Below are 20,688 nucleotides of genomic sequence, written 5' to 3'. Positions count from 1 at the left end.
CGTGTCTGGGTTTGCACTGGAAAGGAAACTTTGGCAGGTAACCAGGTGCCTTTTCCTACTGTGAAATCCAGACATGGCCTACGAGACTGTTCTCGGGTCATTTGCAGCCACAATTTTTAAAGTGATCTTAATTTCTTGAAGGCACTTTAGGAGCTATGTGCAAGGTAAAACATGATATTGGACACACGCAAGTTCTGATAATCCACAGACTGCTCAGTTTGCAGTCCTAGAATTGCTTGTCATTTTTGAAATTGCTTTAAACTGTGAGCAACTCAGTTCCTGAATTCAAAATAGGAATCATAAAGTTTTCTACTTCCAACAAGTTATCTGCAGGCATCTGATACTCACTTTAGATGTATGTGCTTCATTAAAAATCAAGTTGTAGATGATAAATCCACTTACCGTGAACATTAGTGGAACTCAGCAACAGAGCTTGGCTGGTGATCCCATCAACTAGAGAAGCTGAGAGCTGGAGTCTGTACCAACTTTGTCTGAAATGTGATGCTGACACACATGAACAAAATTGGGTGCACACTGCCTTCAAAATGTGAGCAGAGGGAATCAGCAGGTTACTGAGAGCTTTACCTACTTAATGAGGAACGTTCTGCATGCTGTGTACTACATACGGAATATTTTTGTAACTTTTAACTGCTCTTTTCTGGCAAAAATGGACTGAAATTTTTATTAATTCAATTTGTATTAATTTCAATTTTGAAAAAGTCTGGTTTGTTGGCCCTGGAGTGTCTGTAGAACCATTCTCTCACTTAGAAAATTGTTGTCTCTCAGGGGAAAAAAAGAAAGCCTAAGTGAATAAAGATAATTTCATCTCATCCATTGAAACAAACAAGAAACAACTATTTTTCCAAAACTTTTAAGAAATGAGAAAAGGATCCTGATTATTTGGATCTTATTCAAAAATTTGTCTTCAACTTTTTTTCCAAAGGTTTTCAAGCCATGTGCTTGGGCAACAATCTTTGGTTTAAAAAAGGGAGTCAATGAAGCTGTTTTGCTCTATACAAAGGCTGAATTTCCCTTGCAACTAGTCAAAACCTAAGTTTTCAGAACTTCTCACAGTGAAAGGTTGCTAATGATGCAACAAAAAATTGTCTCTTGCTGTGACCTTTCTGAAATGATTGTCAGGCTAACTCCTTTTATATTTCTGTGCTTCATAAAAAACCCCTAAAGAGTTGTGTGTGGCACCCCAATTATTGTGGACGTTAGCAGGACTGAGGAATAGAACTTGGTTGATCTGATCCACCAGAGAATCTGGGAGTTTGGATCTGTACCGACTTTGTCTGAAATGTGGTGCTTGCCCACATGAACAAAAATGAATGTGTTTTTAGAGGCTCATTACCTTCGAAATGAGAGAAGGTGGAATTAGGATGAAGCAGAAGGAAAGCATAAAGTGAGGATACCACATGACTTAATTTCATTTCTGTCATTACAACTGTTTGTGAAAAACATGCTAGAGTCTTTTCAACATATTTCCTAGTATTATGTAATGTAATACTAAGGAAATATATTTGTTAATGTAAAGTAAATCCCTAAGCATTTTTCTTTGACTGATAAAATGTTCCTTCTTGCATTGGCCATTGCATTTTCTTCTTGCATTTTCTCTGAACTCTCTGACTATTGTAGTAACATTGTAGGTCTTCTTGTGTATGAGGCTTCACCATGCTAGGTGCTGTCCAAGCTCTATCCAGAATGTCCTGAACCAAGGAGTTTGCAGTTTAAAACAAAGAACAACAAGAGATAAAAGGAATGAGTGTCCTTGCTCAAAATTGGTGATGTATATGCTATTGTGTTCATGGTGAAATGTGTACATCTCATTGTTTTACATTGCTATGAATGGAAATTGTGGAATTATCAAGAAATCTGTCACCACATTAGTAATTTTTTCTTGCCTTTTTTGTTCTAACCTCTGAAAGATGATTACCTTTAGGATAACACAGTAGGATTGTATTGGGTCTGGCTGAGATGGAGTTTATTTTCCCTCATAGTGCTGTGCTTTGTATTGATAGCTAGAAGGGTTTTGATAACATTCCAGTGTTTTGGCTACTGCTGAGCAGAGCTCACACAGCATGAAGGCTGTCTCTCCAACATTCCCCCCTCACCAGTAGGCTGGGGGTGGGCAAGATCTTGGGAGGGGACATGGCCAGGACAGCTGACCCAAACTGACCAGAAGGATATTCCACACCATATATGAATACTGCTCAGCAATAAAAGCTAAGAGAAGAAGAAGGAAGGTGGGGACATTCGTTGTTTACGTTGTTTGTCTTCTGGAGCAACCGCTATGCGTACTGAAGCCCTGCTTCCTGGGAAGTGGCTGGACATTGCCTGCTGATGGGAAGTAGAGAATAAATCTTTTGTTTTCCTTTGCTTCCACGCCCAGCCTTTGCTTTTGCTGTATTAAACTGCCTTTATCTTGACCCACGAGTTTTTTTTTCTTATTTTCTCCCCCCGTGTCCTGCTGAGGAGGGGAGTGATAGAGCAGCTTGGTGGCACCTGGTGTCCAGCCAAGGTCAACCCATCACACAAGGATACCCAGTGGTTGCTTTAGGGATAATAAAGCACCGTTGAATGTAGGTGCACAGTTAAAAATTTGATCTGCTTTGCCAAGTGCCCAGTGCCAAGTGCACTGTGGCCTTTCACAGTGTCAATGTTGAGCAAAACAGTAATAAATAGCTTGTCAGACAGTTCTACTGATAGTTAATCCCTTGGCATTTGGCATTTTTATAGAAAGGATCTGAACCAGAATGGACTCTCTGATATATAGCCCAGAAACAGGTGCTAATTATTTACATACTATTAGATTCAGTGCACTGTTGAATGCATATCTGAGTTGTTAGTAAATTTTAGTTTGGCTAGGTTGAATGTAATTTTCTGTTCTTTTCAGAAAAATAATATTCACAGTTGTCTGAAATCACCAAAGTGTTGCTGTTAAGGAGGTTGCCTAATATATTCCCTATTAAAAGTTCCCATCCAGATTGCAAACTATAGTGCTGACTTAGCTTCAGTGATCTTCAACTTCCTTCCACAGATTAGTTTGCTTTTTCCCCCCTTCACTGTGTAGAAAGATGCTGGAGGATGCTCTAGGAGCCTCCCAAGGGTCATTCTTAGACCACCAGTGGCTTAGAGTCTGATAAATTCTCTATCCATGTAGAGGTTTTGCAAAGATCTGCTGAGATTAATTCGCTTAGGTTATATAAATCTGGTTGTATTTGCTGACTCTAGCTGTCTCACACAAGACTGAGGCTTTTTTGTGTATGTTGGTGTCAGGTGCCAGGAATAAATGAGCTATGAATGTGCAGCACTTTTGTAGTTAAGGCAAAGGCAGAAAAGCCTGTTTGGTAAAAATCAGCCAGACAGTGTAAGATTGTTTGCTTAGCTCATGACTGAAGTTCAGACTGGATGATGTGTTCAGTTCAGTCCCCGAGTCAGTCCTTTCTGAAAGGTAACAGATTTAGAGTGTTTGTAATAAGGGGCTTGGTGTAATAACTTTGTTTCATTGATTGAGGAAAGGAAGCCATGAACAAGCTGCAAATCTCTGATATAGGTAGATACACAGGGTTTTTTGATAGATAGATATATCTTATGAGTCTGAATATAATAAATTTGCCAGGCCTGCATTACAAATTTAACTTTATCTCAGAATAAAAGCAATTCTCTCTATGGGTTGTAGAGACAACATTTTGTTGTCTAACTAATGTTTTGTGTTAGAAAAATGCAACCATTCTGTATTGGACCGGCCCAACTGAACTCATGTGGCACACAATGCTAAATCTGAGTGCTAATACTGAATTCAGTGACTGATAACCAAAGTACACAAAATCAGTTTTGCCGCAGTGTTGCAGCTTGGATTAAAGTGACATACCAGAGGCATTCTTGCTTATGGTTGCTGTTCTGTCTCCCTTGTAACTAGATCTTTTCCATGAGATTCAAAATTTTGGTGTGGTAACATACCAGCATCTTGTTTCCACATTTTCTCTTGCCTGTACCACTGGAACCTGGACTGTAAGCTGCCCTTTCCAGCAGGGTGGTAGTAGAGAATATGACATTTTTTTCTATTTGCTGGGCTTCTTTAAGGTACTCAGTTTCAGGTTGGGAATTAACAGATTAAAAGAGTGATACCCTGAGTGATTTGTAAGTAGTATTAAGGGAAACATAAAACACATTAAGTTTATTTACTAAAATAAAAAATATTAAAAAGGATTAAGAGCTTGCCTCAAGCTCTGAGATCCCTATCATATATTTTTGTTTTACTAGCAAGTAACAGTTTAAAATTATAAAAATCCAAAGCCAAAAGACTTAGTCATTTGCTGCCATTTTGAAATAAATGTGTTTGTTTCTTGATATTACACAATGGTAAAATTTCAAGCTGCTGGGTATATGAGGAAGCACATAGGTGCTAGATACTTTGAAAAACCTGTTTAAGCATCTTTTTGTCTCTTTAGTCCCCTAACACCTTTGAAAATCTTCAAGTCTGCAGAGAGTTTTTTTCAGGATAATACTGGCTATAAAATGTCTATTAAGCTTAAAATCCAGAATAACAAACACATTGATAACTTGTTATAAATCCTGGCTCAGGGAGGGATTTAAACACGTCATCTATTCATGTACCACAGCATTGCTGTTGGAGTGCTAACGTGGTGGTAATGTATTGTCACTTAGAAGAAGTTAACCATTGTAGCAAAGGAACAACTGACCTCAAAACACCTTTTCATTTGGTGTGTTTTACTGGGTGTAAGAAAGTTTATCTCCCCCTACAGCTGTTTGGCTCAGTGTTAATTTTTATGAGATCCTGTCCTGGATGTTCTCTTTTCTTCAGTGCTTGACTGTGATGACTGAGTTGAAGATCAGACAGTAAATGATTTTTAAGTCTTTAACAATCCTCTGTGAGGGCTATCTCCGGGTTATTTAACTCTATTTTATCTATTAATTTGTCTCTACTAGAACTAAATTTATATTTCCCTAGTTGTTCGGATTGTTCTGGATTTTTAACTTTGATAGCAGGATTGTGGATCCTAACACACTGGCAAAGCTCTTCCACCGCAGTGAGAGAGGTTCTGCAAGGTTTACTCTTAGTCCTGTCTAAGAGTATAAGTGATGGATGACTGCGAATATAACAGGCTGTGCAACCAACTCTACCTGTAACATGGAAAGCATTTTCTATCAGTAAATATCCTGTGTTTGTGAATCCTTGAAAATCCAAAGGAAACCTGGTGTTTGGATCTGTTCCTAGGACCCTCTGAGGTGCCCTTCAGGCCAGGTGTGAATTTCTGAACCGTAATCTCAAGACCGTTACGGTCAGCCCCATTTTCCACTATGTGAGAGGTGGACAGCCTTAAATGTTGCTGTGTATGGGGGCTGTTTGTAAGGTGCCTTGACAACTGAATGGAATTCAGGTGATTTAGCACAGATTAAAGAATTTGTTGCCACTTTCTGAATGAGTTGCAGCCTGTCATGGTGTCCATCACCAAGACTTTTCCTGCTCCCAGACTCCTGGCCTATATGTGAGAGCTGTCCTCTGGCCTAGGTGCAAAGTTTTATGCATACAAATTCGTGAATCATTTTGGGATGAATCCGTAAAAGATTTATAATCATCACTGACATTGTTAGTAGAAATGTGAAGAGCTGTGTGGTTCTGATGTCTCTTTTCCCTCTTTTTGTTTCAGTTCATTGCCTTTGCCTCTTTATTCTTCATCCTAGTTTCAATCACAACCTTTTGCCTGGAAACGCATGAGGCTTTCAATACTATTATAAACAAAACTGAGCAGGTCATCAACGGGACAGAAACTGTGCTACAGTATGAAATTGAGACAGATCCTGCCCTGACATACGTGGAAGGAGTCTGTGTGGTATGGTTTACATTTGAATTTTTAGTACGTGTTGTTTTTTCCCCCAACAAACTTGAATTCATCAAAAATCTCTTGAATATCATTGACTTTGTGGCCATCCTGCCCTTCTACCTAGAAGTGGGCTTGAGCGGGCTCTCCTCCAAAGCTGCTAAGGACGTGCTTGGTTTCCTCAGGGTGGTAAGGTTCGTGAGGATCCTGAGAATCTTCAAGCTCACCCGGCACTTTGTGGGCCTCAGGGTGCTGGGCCACACTCTGCGAGCCAGCACCAATGAATTTCTGCTGCTGATAATATTCCTGGCACTCGGTGTTTTGATATTTGCCACCATGATCTACTACGCAGAGCGGGTGGGAGCACAGCCTAATGACCCATCAGCAAGTGAGCACACACAGTTCAAAAATATCCCTATTGGCTTCTGGTGGGCTGTAGTCACCATGACCACCCTGGGATATGGTGATATGTATCCACGGACTTGGTCAGGCATGCTGGTGGGAGCCCTGTGTGCGCTGGCGGGGGTACTCACCATAGCCATGCCCGTGCCTGTGATAGTCAACAATTTTGGGATGTACTACTCCCTGGCCATGGCAAAGCAGAAACTGCCAAGGAAGCGGAAGAAGCACATCCCTCCTGCTCCTCAAGCCAGCTCGCCCACCTTCTGCAAGACAGACTTGAACATGGCCTGCAATAGCACACAGGGTGACATCTGCCTGGGCAAGGACAACCAGCTGATGGAGCACAACAGATCATCAGGTAGGACCCCACTGGAAATGCATGCCCTCTGAAAACACTTTATAGACCAGTATGTTTGGTAGGGGGCAGAAAGCAGCCAGTCTTTCTGCCAGGAGAAGACATAGCTCCCACCCTTCTCCCCTCCAGTGTTTGCGTGTGTCAGTCTCATAGAGGACAAAATAGGTATAGTGATGTTCCCAAACCTCTATGTAGCTGGTCTATACAGTTTTGCTTGCTCTGTTGAGAATGCTTTCCTGCTGATGATATCAACCTTTTCTTTTGCCTGTTGTTTGTTGCGTCGTATGGATGTTTCTTGTTTTTCTGCATGACTGTGACTATTTGAGCAGCCACCATGTCCCACCCTGTTGGACTCCATGGTGTTTTGCCTCAGTGTCTGTCTCTTGTGTCAGCTTTGCCTGTGCCACACCGTGGCCTGTTAAGCAAGATCCTACAAAGAAGCAGTCATTTAAAAGGAGCAGATGCTTTACATCAAAAGCCCAGCACTCAAAGGAAATAAGAAATGATCTTTCTAGCTTTCTTTCCATTTGGCATTCTGCTTCCTTGGCTAGAAGAACTTCCTTTGCCTGTGTTAGATGAGACATTGCATGATATTTACTATTAATTGAATGATAATAGCATAGCTGATGTAAAGTTTGTCAAGAAAAATGAAAATGACAGCCCCTAGCAACATCATCGTTATTAGTGTTGATTTTTATGATTTATATTACCTTATTTGTTAGTGTTCCAAAGAGTGGATAAGGAGTATTTTGTGCTAATTGCTGTGAAAATGCATATCAAATGACAGCCTCTGCCCCTCCAAACCACTGCCCCATATTCCATATCTCTTCAAATTAAAGAGTAAATTTTATCTCTCAGTATAATTAAAACAAATTTTTTAGCAGCAAGGATTTTTTTGTTTGTTTCTTGAATGTATTTATTCTTAAGCCAAGAACAATCTGATTACAAAGCTGACATACCAGTCATTAGACTCCTGTTGGAAACCTGCTAAAGAATAATAAGAGCAAAACCAACCATGACTGGTGTCATTCAGTAATTGAAATTCATTTTTTGAAAAGAAGAGTCTGGAAAATTGTTCTCTGAACAATATCTGTCTTTGGTCTGTGGCTCTGTTATTGAACAGCATTTATGTTCAAAGAAGCTCAGTTTCCGTCTTTGAGTGAGTGCTTATAGACAAAGTTAACACAGCTTTTTGAACATCCTAAATATATTTAAGAGGATGGAAACCCTTGGAAGGACTTACACAGAGGGTGGAATATAGTTAGTTTTACAGAGCTTTGACTGAAACCCACTTTCAGACAACATCTTTAAAGTGTTAATGGCAACAGCTATTTCATGCCATCAGGTCCTACTAAAGGTACGCTGGAATGGAGAAGGCTCTGTGATCAGAGCAAAGAGACACTTCTTTGTGTCTGCACCTTTATTTACAGGGTGTTATAATCCTTGAAGTTAGAGAGAAAGCAGATATGCAAAAAGAAGCCATTTTAAAGTGTTAACTTTCTCTTCAGTAGTGCCACCGCTCACATCATGCACTGTAACTTTATTTCTGGTAGAGAATGCTATTAGAGTCACTAGGAATTCTGTGCAAAACTTCAAGGCTGAATATAGCCCTTTGCATTACCAGTTCACAAAAACACATGCTCAGATTTAAATGCAAAGGTAAAGCTGAAGTCAGTAACATGCCATTACGTGTTATGTGCAGAGATTTTTTTCTTGAAGTGTGGCCTGAATCTGAAATAGTAGATAATTTTAAAAGAGAGTCCTTTGGGAGTGCCAAATCAGGAGAGGTAAGAGTTTCGCTGTTTGACAAAATAAACTACATATTGACAAAATCAACTACAGCATTTAAAGTTGGGTACTTATGATGACATGCAGTGCAAGTGTGATGAGTATAGAAATGAAAGCTAAGTGTGTTATTAAACAAGTTTTAGCGCCAAATGTTGAAAATTTAACCCTCTTGGGGGAGGGGTTGTCTTTAAAATATGCTAAACAACATATGCTAAGCAAAAATGACTAACATGACCTCTTGTTTAGCAAAAAGGATAGCCAAAATAGTAAATATCCAAACTTCAGAAAGTTACAGTCCAAAATAGGCAACTAACTGAGCCTTGATTTGATTATTTCTTATTTCATGTTAGTTTAGTGTAACTTTACATGAGATTTAAAAGAACAGGAAAGTCAAAAGATAATTTGTTCTTGAATAAAAAATAAATGTTTTGCCATTTTGTGCTGATTAATAGTGAATTGCAATCTTGTTTTCTTCTAATGATTTACCTTATAACTATTTTTTGAGTGGTGGGAATATCCAGCATTCAGCATAAGCTCTTTGTGATGTCTCATTTCCTCATTCATTATTGTCTGTAAATGGGCATGGTGCTTTAACCAGTGTTATCAGGTGAAGACAGTGCAGGAAGTGAGCAGCCACTCTCACCTGGTGAAAGGCTCCCTCCCATCAGACGCTCTAGTACAAGAGACAAAAACAGAAGAGGGGGAACATGTTTCCTACTGACAACAGGTGATTACACGTGTGCTACTGATGGAGGGATCAGGAAAGGTATGGACTTCTTTCATTAGATCATAAAAGGTTACTCAGCAATGTGCTTGTGAAAAGCAATCTTAGAGTAAAATGATGTGCACAATGCTCTTAGAGGAAAGACTGTACTCACATGTATCTTTTTTCATTATTTCTAGTCATTCTTTTCCTGCTTTCCTTTTAGAAACACTCATCTCCTTTAGTCTTCACAGAATGTGCTTGATGTTGGACCCTCATTTCACTTGTGTCTTTGTCTGTCATCTTTAATGGAAAAGCCAGCAATTCAGACCTTGCTCATTCAACCGTTCATCACTCAATACCATTTGTCATTCTAAAAGACAAATTAATTATTTAGTAACTTTGGTCTGCAATTAATAACTTAGTAAAAATTACAGCTGAATACATTATACTTAAAAGGCTGAAATGTCAGAAGTAAGCAACATTTTTGTTCTGAACACAATAAAGTGTATCATATGAGATGCTATTTAGATTTCTTTCAAAGAAAAGTTTGAGTTTATAATGCCACAAATATTTCCTCTTTGTAATACACCACTGATGCTAAAAGGTGACTGTCTACCCCAACCAGAATTCAACTACAGTAAACAATGATTGATCTTGCAAAGTGCTAAAAAATGCCTTTCTAGTTATTCAGCCTCTTCAAATCCGATTACTCACTGTTCAGTAGGATTGCGTTCCCCAGGCAGAGTTTGCAAAACCTTCTGTCATTATATGTATCACCCATGTGAGTGATGGTGTGGCTATCTCATCAGGCCACAGCTGTCTGTGGCTGCAAACCTAACCTCAGGGTATAGCCCCAAAATCAGCAATGCCAGTGGTGGTCTTGCCATTTCCTTAGATAAGAATTGATCTGATTTCTTGGCAAATTGTATCATTCCAATAGGTTTCACATTCCTGAGTGCTGATGTGCAGTCATTCATTACCTCAGAGTTCATCTCCAGTACCATGGGGCACTGGACAAAAATTTTTGGCTGAGATTTTTCTGCCTTTTTTTTTTTTTTTAAACTTGCTTTGTGTACAGCCAACATAGCTGTCCCAGCCAGCCATAGACCCTAAAGGAATTCTCTTGGGTTATTCTGCAAATGCTCTTTTTACATTTCAAAAGCATGAGCTCAGTAGGTTAAACCTGTGAAAGCAGATATGCAACTTAGAGTTCGATGTGTATGGTATTTGTAAAGAGTATGATCGTCTCTATGCACCTGCATTTTACATATTCCTATGTATAATGTTTACATTAAATGGGACTTCATTGCAAACATGTTTTTGCACAGATTTAGGACACTTTCTACTGAGCGTGTATTTTGCACTCTCTTCTCAACAACTAGGATTATTTAAAATACCTCTAATGGTAAAAGTCCAGTCCTTGAGGAGGTCAGGAACACCTGAATAAGGCAGATTGCCATGGTATCTTGTAAGATAAGTTTCTTGACTTCTTTTAGGAATGTCAGTATAAACATGAGTGCTGTTCACTTGGCAGTAACCATCATTAGAACAGATCAGAAATGATAAAAGAATTTACCCATCATGCTACTAAAGACATATTCATATAACAATATGGGACCTCGTGAACATTTTCATTTCAATATCTAGATTCAAGAGAAAATTGTTTCATAGTTTTTATTAGAAAAATGTGGCTTGAGTTCAGAACTGACAGTTTCTCAATGAGAAATGTGCTCTTTGACTGGTTCTGATGATAACCTTAGTCTAGGCTGAAATGTTGTAGCCATTGGCTTTCAAGTTCATTTTATACAGAGTAGGGAAGTTAGCTCATGATGAGAAAACATCTTCTGGTAGCATCCAAATGGTTTTGAATACTTGAATTTAATTCACACATCAAGTCTACTACTTTTTAATTTTATTTTTTTCTTTTCTTTCTTTTGGTACATCCTTCTTGTTTCGTTGGTTCCTTTGTTGGTTCTTGGTTGTATTCAATGATCATTTATTCTGAGCTTTTTTGCATTAACACCTTATCTCCATCTCTAAGATGATACTGATTCAGAGCTGATCCAAACCCCACTAAAATACCTGGAAAGTACCAATTTTGGATCATGCCTCTATCTCTATTCATCTTGTGTATCTGGTTTTCATTTTTTAGGAGTTCCTGTTTTCTTTATCATCTTTACCATCTTCCTCTATCAGTTCTTTGCTTTTATCATTAGAAAAGTAGCAGGAGAAATATTTTTAAAAAATACTTTCCTAGTTTCTGTGTAAAAAAGCTACCTGATTATTTTGATTTTTTTTTTGTAAGCTTTATGTTTACAGGAGAGGTTAAATATATAAACTAGCATTGTGCTTCCCCTCAATTCCCCTTTCAAACATGATTCTTTCTAATCTGTGTAAATACTGATAGAAACTCAGAAACTGGAGGCTGTTTTTGAAATGTATCAGAAGTCTGTGAAGCATCACAGTCTAGCCTGCCCTTGCAATCTGGAGATAATATTGCACGATGTTTTAGCAGACATGAGGTTATACATTTGCTTTAAGTGTAGTTTTACAGTATGCAATTCTCAGTAGGTAAGAAATATGTTAATTGTTACTAGGGGAGAACCTAAGATATGATTTCTCCTGAAGATGCTAACAACTGTCTGTTAACTGTCTGCTATCTGGAGAGCTGGAATTTGAGCCAGTAACTATTTCATTAAGAAAATAATGCCTGGTGACATCCCATGTAATGTTTAGCTGTATTGTCATTGACATTTTATAGTTTCTGTGGGAAAAATCTCAGTATTTCACTGTAAGCAATTTATACCTGAATGTCTTAACCTGACAAATGCTTAGATGCATACTTGTCTTCAAGGAAATAGGTAGTGCCATTGAAATCAATGGGACTTCTCATGCTTGCAGTGAAGCATGTATCCATGTACTTGAGGACCAAGGTCCTGTCTGACTTCATTGTATTTCCTTGCTGATATCTCTCTCCAGACCAATGGGCTGATCCTTTTCTTCCTCAGTGGGCTTATCCAGGTGCTGTTGAAAATACTTGAGTATGAAGATAGTTATGCAGTGAATAGCAAAGCTTTTCCATCATTTTACAGCATAGCCTCTACAAGGTGAAAACAAACTATATGTAGCAAAAAGTAGGTAGCTAGAGCTCACAGTTTATGTGAACAGAAATGTCTGCAAGTGCAATGTTCCTTCCAAATTGTGAAGCATTATGTGGTTGCCTCATTTAATGATGAATTATTTACTACTTGCTTATGTGGATTAATACCATTTATTTCATTTAAGTCAGCTGGAGAAGGAGCACAAATACAGTGTTTTAAATTTGCCAATCAGGAGGCATTTGCAAATATGTCAGAGTCTGATATCTTATTATACTTTAATATTAGACACAAAGTCTTAGGGTTAATATTTCTGAAGATGGAGCTTCTTTCCCATATTATCATTCAGTTCTGTGCAGAAGTGATTTACACATACTGTATGCAATTTATCTGTTTTTTGTTTTTTTTTTTTATTTTTAAAGAAAAATCATCCTTTATTAGGAATTGGGTTTAGTAGAGATTATATAATTCTAACAGTTTTTATAGTCTGTCTTAATGGGTTTTTGATTATGCTTAGCCAGATAGCTCACCCAGTAACCCTGTTGGGATCCTTTATCTTGCACTCTGTGCAACCCGGCTGAAGCCAATAGAGCGGCACTGAGTGCAAGATGCGATGTGGAAGAGCAGGTCAGACCTCTTATGTGATGGTCTCTTTAATTTTCTGGGAAAGAATAGCTGCATTAATTTGTAAATAATTTTATTTATTAATATCTTTTGGTAGTAATGTGTCTCAGCATTGAGTTCTTTTGCAGGCAGATTCCCTCTGAGTCCCAGATAGCTCCTTGGATTACATTACATTGTATTGTTTGTCTTTGTCTATTTTTTGGCTGAATTCAACTGATGTCTGTGCATTTTCTCATACAAGGCTATGAAAAATCTCGAAGCTTAAACAACATAGCTGGCTTGACAGGCAATGCTCTGCGACTGTCTCCAGTTACATCACCCTACAGCTCACCTTGTCCTCTAAGGCGCTCTCGGTCTCCCATCCCTTCCATCTTGTAAACCAGATGGCATCAATCGGCTACATAGTATTAATTCAAATACTGTTTACCACAGTTAAACATAGGCTCCACAAATATGGTATAACTCCTTCATGATATAACTGTCAGTAGTAACAAATGCCACTTGGGTAGCTGAAGATGTTTTTCTTGGCTTTTAAAGGTTACCTAAGGTAGCGCTTCTCCTTTTATCTACTATATTGTCCTACTTTCCTGTGGCAATAAAAGGACAGTTAGTGGATGCCGTTGGCCAGTATATTCAATAAATAAGCATATTTTCAGGGAGATTTACTAAAAATAATGTGCTTCCAACTAATTATCAGTCACTCCATTGAACCTCCATTTCTTGTGACTCTAATCCATTCTGAAGATGTCTGGAATCGTGTCTTGGTTGCACACAATGTGACTTGGGTCTGCTCATTTGCATGGACCATCCTGTCTCCATCATCTGACAAGCAGTGCTGCCGATCGTGGAGACCACAGAGGGCTCTGGATGTGTGTTCTCACGTTGTACCATCCTGCTGAAATGAAAGCACTGATAAACTGGTCTGCATGTGGGATTGTTTTTCTTTGTTTAACCTTTTCCTTTAATTTTTAACAACCTACTTGTTTATGAATGGCTTTATTTTGTGATTAACTTACTTCGGTACTGGATTGCTGTATCAGAGTTCTGAATGTCTCCGGTTGTTTGCACACAGATAACTGCAAAGAGGTTGTCATTACTGGTTACACGCAAGCAGAAGCCAGATCTCTTTCTTAATGGCTTGGGGAAGGCACAAAACATGCAAGAAAGGTAAACGCCATCCAGACTTGCAATTTTAAGCTAGCAAGTGCTGCTTGGTACTGTAGCCATTTCACTACTCCAGGGTTCTTCAACATTTTCAGAGGCTGAGTACCAAGTAAAATTGAGAAGATTATTGGGGGCTTTTTTGTACCACTGTAAGAGGGTAGTAGTTCTCAAGTCGGGTTTTTGGCCAGCCTTATACCTCTGGCTCATGAGCTTCAAAAATTTCTTCAGTCAATGTTTTTTGAGGTGCTTTGTCCTATATGTTGTTTGTCTGTCTGTTTTGCAACCTGTCTACTGTATTCTCCATCTGTCTCCATAAAGCACAGAGATACTGTTAAAATGCCCCCATCTTTTAAGGCTAACTAAAGACATTTTTCTCCTTTTCTCTTTTATTCATATGGACTATACTTATGTGTATAGATACAAATATATATTTTTTTCAAGTGCAAGTTAGTATCATCTAGACTAACTCATGCGAGCACTCTGAAGATTTTTCGAGTGGGATTTAATAGCGGCTTTACAGTACTGACCGGTTGCCTATTGCATCAATCTTCCTTCTAGCAACCAGCATCCATTACAGTTTTGAAACTGTATCTCCTCTAGTGGCTTTTTCATTCAATATTAGCCTCTGTTTATGCAACAGGACAAATGCAATGGCAGATATGATGTTCTGGGCTGGTGAGGAAAAATTACCCTAAACCACAGAGTTTTAGAACTACATGGGGAAGACCATAACAACCCAAATCTTAAGAGATCCTTGAGATTGTTGAATAATCCCTGACTGTCATGTTTTATTTTTTGTTAGGAAAAAAAATACAAGTTATTGTTGACCATGTAACATGTTCTTCTGTATATAGCTTAGCCCAATAGCATGACCTGCATGTCAGAATTCTTGTACAATAATGTATTTATTAAAGTATACATTTCTGATATTGAGAGATGTACATTGATTTAGTTTTGGTAAAATATTGTCAATAGAGAGATAATTGCAAACAGCTTTTAGCAAAGGAATTAATATAATATCTGGTGCTGCTGTTATATTAACTACAGTGTTGTACAGAATTTATCATGGATTTTTGACTGCTGAAAAAGGGACAATGGAATTTAGCCATACCAAGGACTGTACTGGAAAGAGACTGCTGCTGCTGAATGGGCCCTGATAAACAACTCACACCTTGAGGAGGTCGCTGAGACTTTACTTGCAAAGTAGAGCTTGTTAAAGAAGATTAAAGACTGCTCATAATTACTGCTGCCAGAGGAAGGGGTGGTTAGTCACTGTTAATGAGTCAGCTGTAAATAAAATGTGTGTGCATGGAATTATCAGTTTTTATCTATATCAAGGAAAGCTGAATTCAAGTCATCGTTCCTAAGGCTCCATGCAAAGACCCACACCCCTATGTGTATTATTCCTGGTTCCTGCAGTAAGTTGTGCTGTGGATCATACAAAGACACACACTAAATAATGATAGTGATGTAAACTGCATCTGTCTTGACTTCTGTCATAATAATGGTATATTTTGCAAAGGTCACAAACATGAACAGAGTAGGTTTGCATAAGTCCTTGCTTTCTCAGTTTGTCATGACCTATATTTGTATGAATTCTAGTGTACATGCCAAGTCTTAAGTTTACTTTTCACTTTGACAACAGAAATGTGACTGCAGACAAACATCACTGACTTTATTCACAGCACACAGTCTTCTTTCATTGTTACCTCAAACTATAAGTATTATGAGAAATAAAATTCTGGCAGCAAGACTATTTTGGTTTTTTTTTTTTTTTTTTAATTCAAAGTGTTGCAAACCCAACATCAATGAGTACAAAAGATGTATTAAAATTATATCCTACAAATGTATATTTTACATAAAAGATATATTCTTTGATCAGCTACTTTCTGTGATTTTTGTGGTAAATGGATCTAGCCTATTCTATGTTTATGAGGCATTGTAGTGCTACAATGTGGTAATTATGTTCTCTCCATCCTACTCAGTGGGAAATTCTCCAGAAGCTGTTTTGTCACCCTGGTGTCCCGACTGTGGGGACCTTTCCCAGTTGTGAAACTCTGTATTGTGGAATTTCTGTGAACATGTCAAGGTGCATGCACAATCCTGGTGGAAACCAGTGGAAATGTAATACCTGAATTGGAGAATAAAAGGCAAAAGACCTGGGGAGGAACTTGGAACATATCTTCTGAAGTGGCTCATGCGCTTTCTTTAGCTGTATCGGTCCCCTGCCTGCCACTGGCCATCCCAATTCTCAAACCAGTTTCCTGGGGTACATGAGGAACTAATTCAAAAACTAGCATGAGCTGGCTTCTAAAACAATTTAAAATCTTCCTTCTTGTTAATGACACCATGCCTTGTGCGGAAGTTGTAATTGGGCTAGATATTATCAGACTCGAGGCAGTTTTATTGCATCCTGGTGTAAAGTCAACCTAAAAAGGAGGTCATAAATGGTTGCTTAAAACTCCTAATCCAATACTGTATTTGGGGCAACCAGTGAAATACCCAAATACACGAGCAGGGTGTTTGAGAGGCGTGAGGGAGCAAGTAAAGCTGTACACATGATCTGAGAGTCTGTTACCACAGTATTTTGGAAAAGGTGCTGGAATATAAGAAAGATCCCAGAAAACAGGATCAAGAGGTGTTCAAGTTTTGGAAAATGTGTTATAGTGACATACCATGAAAGCTCAATGTGCTGAGTTTGCCCAAACGTTAAAAGTTGTCTGTACTGTGACCTGTGAGCAGTACCCACATGAAGAAGAGGTGTAGCGTTTATCCAGGACAAGGCTCACAGCCAGCTCCAGTCACGCAGGTCTGATGTCTGTCCCCAAGCACCCAGAGAGAGGTGTCTGGCTTTCCGCAGTGCTACACGGGGACAGTGAGGAGCCCCAGATGGGATGCAGACAAGGTAGTGCGTTGTGTTGGGAAAGACTCTAGAAAACACTGACAGCCAGATGGTGTCTGACATCTTCTACTGTCTCTGGATGGTAAGGACCTTAAGCCTGAATGGATCCCCACTGACACACGACCTTGAGTACAGAATATCCTGATTCCACCCACTTATTTTTCCCGTAGAGAATCAAGCCCATGTTTAAATGCTTTCTTTTAAAACACACCTGGAGGACAAGCTGATGGTGAGTTCATTAACTATTCATGAGTCTTGGGACTGCAACCCAAATCTGACTGTTCTAAGAGGAAGAGTTGGTTTGGCACCAGCCCTCAAAGACTAGCCCGCTCCTGTTCTTCCCCTGCTTCTGGACCCAAGAAGGGGTAAAAGTGCATTTTCATGGGAGATAGGCCACCAAGGTTTAACTTTCTCAGACTGAGGAAGGCTTTGAACCTAGACTTCACTCTTCAGGGTAACGCAGTTCTTATGTCTCAGATAGTATGTAAAAGATGGGCAGCACATTTACATTCACTTCCTCTTTCGGCCATCCTTTAAAAATAAGTAGGTACAATGATCTTTTGTAAAGGGGGTCCTCACAGTGCTATATGCTTATGCACAGCAGATCTATCCAAGCCCCCAGAGCCCTTCAGCCCTGCAGAAGCAAAACTGCGCCTGGAGGAAGGAGTTTTGGGTCAAGCAGGAAGATGCTGTGTGAGTGTGGGTACCCTGGGGATCAAATACTCACCAAGGGCCAGTTGTAGGCATTTCTGGACCTGCTTTAAGAGTCCAAAAACTTATTTAATCCTTGTATAAGTAGGACTTGAGGGTTAGAAGTCAAAACTAAATAAAGTTAAACAAGCAATGATTTTAGAAACAATGCATCCGTTAAGACAATTTACCAAAGGCTGATGCTTGTTTGCCTTTTAAAGTTGTAAAGTCAAAATCTCAAAAATGAGCTTCTTTTTGAATGATAAACTAGTGCAACAGCAGGGTTGGTGCAAAGATCAAAAGCTGTGACATATTGTGGAGCTGAGCAGACAATGGGACCTTCAGACTTTGAATGAAGTTATTGTTCTTATGGGGCCTCATTCAGCACTGAAAAAACATTGCTGTTCCAGTGAATTTTGAGACACTGTATTATGAGTGTTACAGGTTTGTACTGTAAACTGGTGCCAGAATTGCTAAGAAGCATGCAGCTAATGATAATTAATATAATGCTGTGTGTCAGAGGGCTTTTCCATGTGTGAAACAGTTACTATTCCTAAAAGTTATCTTACAAAAGGTCTGGATTAAATTAAAACCGTTGGAAGGAAATTTAAGGAAGCCCCTGTTCAGATGGGTTGCTGAAAACTAGAGGGGGAAGAGACCAATCTGATGTGAGCAAACTTGCCAGCATATTTAATGTGAAGCTATGAATTTTAGAAGTTGTGAATGAATTGACTACATCAAAGAGGAGGGCATTTTATCATCAGAATAAATCATGCAGAAGTCAGATAAAGGAAATTGAAATGGAAAACTGCTACTAGATAGAGAAAATGAATATATTAATATGGTCTATTACAAGCAGTGGCTTGAATGATTCCATAATAGAGCCTTTGAATACTAACTGACTGAGAAGAAATTACAAAAAAAGCAAAGGTTTCTAGCAGGTTAAAGTTATCAGAAATATTAATATTTTTTTAATACATCATTTTACCCTTGGAAATACTTGTTATTTATTTAATTTCTAAAGAGACAAGTTATTTAGATAATGGTGGGTTTTAAAGTCAAGAGTTGGTCAAGAGCAAATACTGAGATGTTAGTGTTGCATGTTGGGTACCTAGCTGATGTGCCACTACCAGCATTTCCCTCCTACTTAACTGAATATCCCTGGGACATGTTGAAACTGCAGAGGTGTCTGATTCCTGGCCTCAGAGACAGGGATCTGTCACACGCTGGCTCTGCAGGAGCGCTGGGGTGTGCTCCAGCCAGGTGTGAGCGGTGCAGAGCTCCCGGCTTAGCAGCACAGCCTGCAGAACCACCCCAAGCTGTAGTCTACATGCAGCTCCTCGTTGCCTTTTGGCAAAATATGCATGCTTCCCCCACCCTCTGCAACCTCCTCCCCAAAACCCAGCCTTCTGTCACTTGCATTTTTTCTCATGAGCATGTTGATGAACAGCTGACAGATTTCAGATTCCTGCTTTCACAGCTTCACATTCACAGATGGCAATATTCTAGCATATTTAAAAAAAAGAAATTGGAGGTGGACACTTTTTGAAAATTTGGCACCAAAATGTTATGCAGTTCATTTAACATCTCCTGTATTATTTGCAGGTGGAAGACTGGAGATCAATTTAAAACCAGGGCCACAGTTAGGCTATACTGAAACTTTCAGGATGTGTTCATTTTCTATTCTGAATCTGGTTAGAACATTGCTGCATTTTACTATCACACGAAGCTCTCAGTTTTGTCCCCAAATGGGATTTGGAGATAAGATGCTAGGGCAAGCCAGAGAGTACTATTTTAAGTTAAATGTTTTCTCTGTAGAATGGTTGCAACTCCTATAGGACTGTAAACATGAATTCTAATATGAAGAAAAAGATATTGCTTGGGAAATACTGAGGCTGTAATAGATGGCTGTAATCCATCTTTGTCTTGCAGAATGGTACAGGCACCCTTTCTTTAAAACATGGAAAGCAGATGATTTTGTGTCAGCCTCCTCAGAGCAGCATTAGACCTGCATAAGATAATGAACTACTAAAAGAAGAAAGTGGAAGTTGTTTCCCTTGACCTTAAGACAGCTTACTTGCAAAAGCAGCAAGACCAGATTTAAGAAGCTTGGCCTTTGCAGTGAAAGAACGCAAAACTCCATCAATCTGAAGAACAGTAAACCGTAACCACATTATCCTATTAGGCTGAGGCTAAATATAGAATGGATTTTCAGTTTCTTACAGGGATTTCCTTGGTTTGTGACCAAATGCAGCACCAAGGTTTTATGAAAATCTTATTTTCTTCATGCCTATGAATGTTGTTGGTACAATGCAGTGTTTAGCACTCTGAAAGTCTTAAAACTATGCCATTGTTTAGTAGTACTTTTTGCATTTTGCTGGCATGAAAAATCAGGTTTCTTCTGAACTGGAACACTGGAAAGGGAGGTAGAGGGAGCGCTGAAGGACACGGTTTTCTTGAACTCTAACAGAATCTGCCGCATGTAACTATGACCACACAGAACTAAAAATACGCAGCTTTCCTTATGTCAGTGTCTTGACATTGACTGTAACTTTTCCAGTTCTGAAACTCCTTCCTTTTGGTTTATGTAGTTACTTCTGTTTATAACCTCTACTTAACCCTTGATAAGTTTGCTTTAAATCTGTGAGTAATGGAGCAATTATAGAGCTTAACAGCACTAGGACTGAGCTCAGAGAAGAATTTATGCACAAACTTAATAGGTTCGTCTGTAATTATTGAAGAGTTTTCTCAGTACAGGACATTATCTGAGCAAGTTCCCAGTGTGAAATGGTGTTACTATAATGAATGGCAAAACTGTCCTTGCCTTACTTAAGCAAGTCTAGGTCTTGGGAAGCAAGTGGTTTATGTCATGGTCGTTTCTAGGACATTTATCACCAAAATCTTAGTATTCAAACATATTTCAGCTGAAATAATAAAATAATAATAATAATAATAATGTGATTTATCACGGTGGTCACCAATTCTGGTTTGAGTACAAGTAGCCAAAAGGCTATACAGCTGCAGCTTTTATCCGTGCCCCATTTCCCTTTTCTCCATCCTCCACTGGCTGCTGCAGCTGCAGCAGAACGGCCCGTGCCAGTGCCTGGAGCTTC

At 39.0% G+C, this 20,688-nt stretch overlaps 1 protein-coding gene across 8 annotated transcripts in view; it reads left to right on the top strand.

Moving 5' to 3' along the window:
- The window catches only part of KCNC2 (potassium voltage-gated channel subfamily C member 2), a 99,058-nt gene extending 83,918 nt beyond the window's left edge, over positions 1 to 15,140 (top strand). Inside the window, exons 2-5 of one of the 8 annotated variants that reach the window (XM_059816635.1) lie at positions 5,676 to 6,606; positions 6,933 to 7,061; positions 8,987 to 9,157; positions 13,061 to 13,197. In XM_059816635.1, coding sequence (XP_059672618.1) covers positions 5,676 to 6,606; positions 6,933 to 7,061; positions 8,987 to 9,157; positions 13,061 to 13,197 — 1,368 coding nt within the window. Of the gene's footprint in view, positions 1 to 5,675; positions 6,607 to 6,932; positions 7,062 to 8,986; positions 9,158 to 13,060; positions 13,198 to 13,889; positions 13,954 to 15,030 lie in introns of those variants that run through there. The other 7 variants (XM_059816637.1, XM_059816640.1, XM_059816639.1 and 4 more) reach the window with 7 other exon arrangements.
- Positions 15,141 to 20,688: the final 5,548 nt, after the last annotated feature.

This window comes from Gavia stellata, chromosome 4 (genome assembly GCF_030936135.1).
Source record: "Gavia stellata isolate bGavSte3 chromosome 4, bGavSte3.hap2, whole genome shotgun sequence".
Lineage (NCBI taxonomy): Eukaryota > Metazoa > Chordata > Aves > Gaviiformes > Gaviidae > Gavia > Gavia stellata.
The sequence above is the reverse complement of the archived record's forward strand: the minus strand, read 5'-3'. Positions and strand labels throughout refer to the sequence as shown.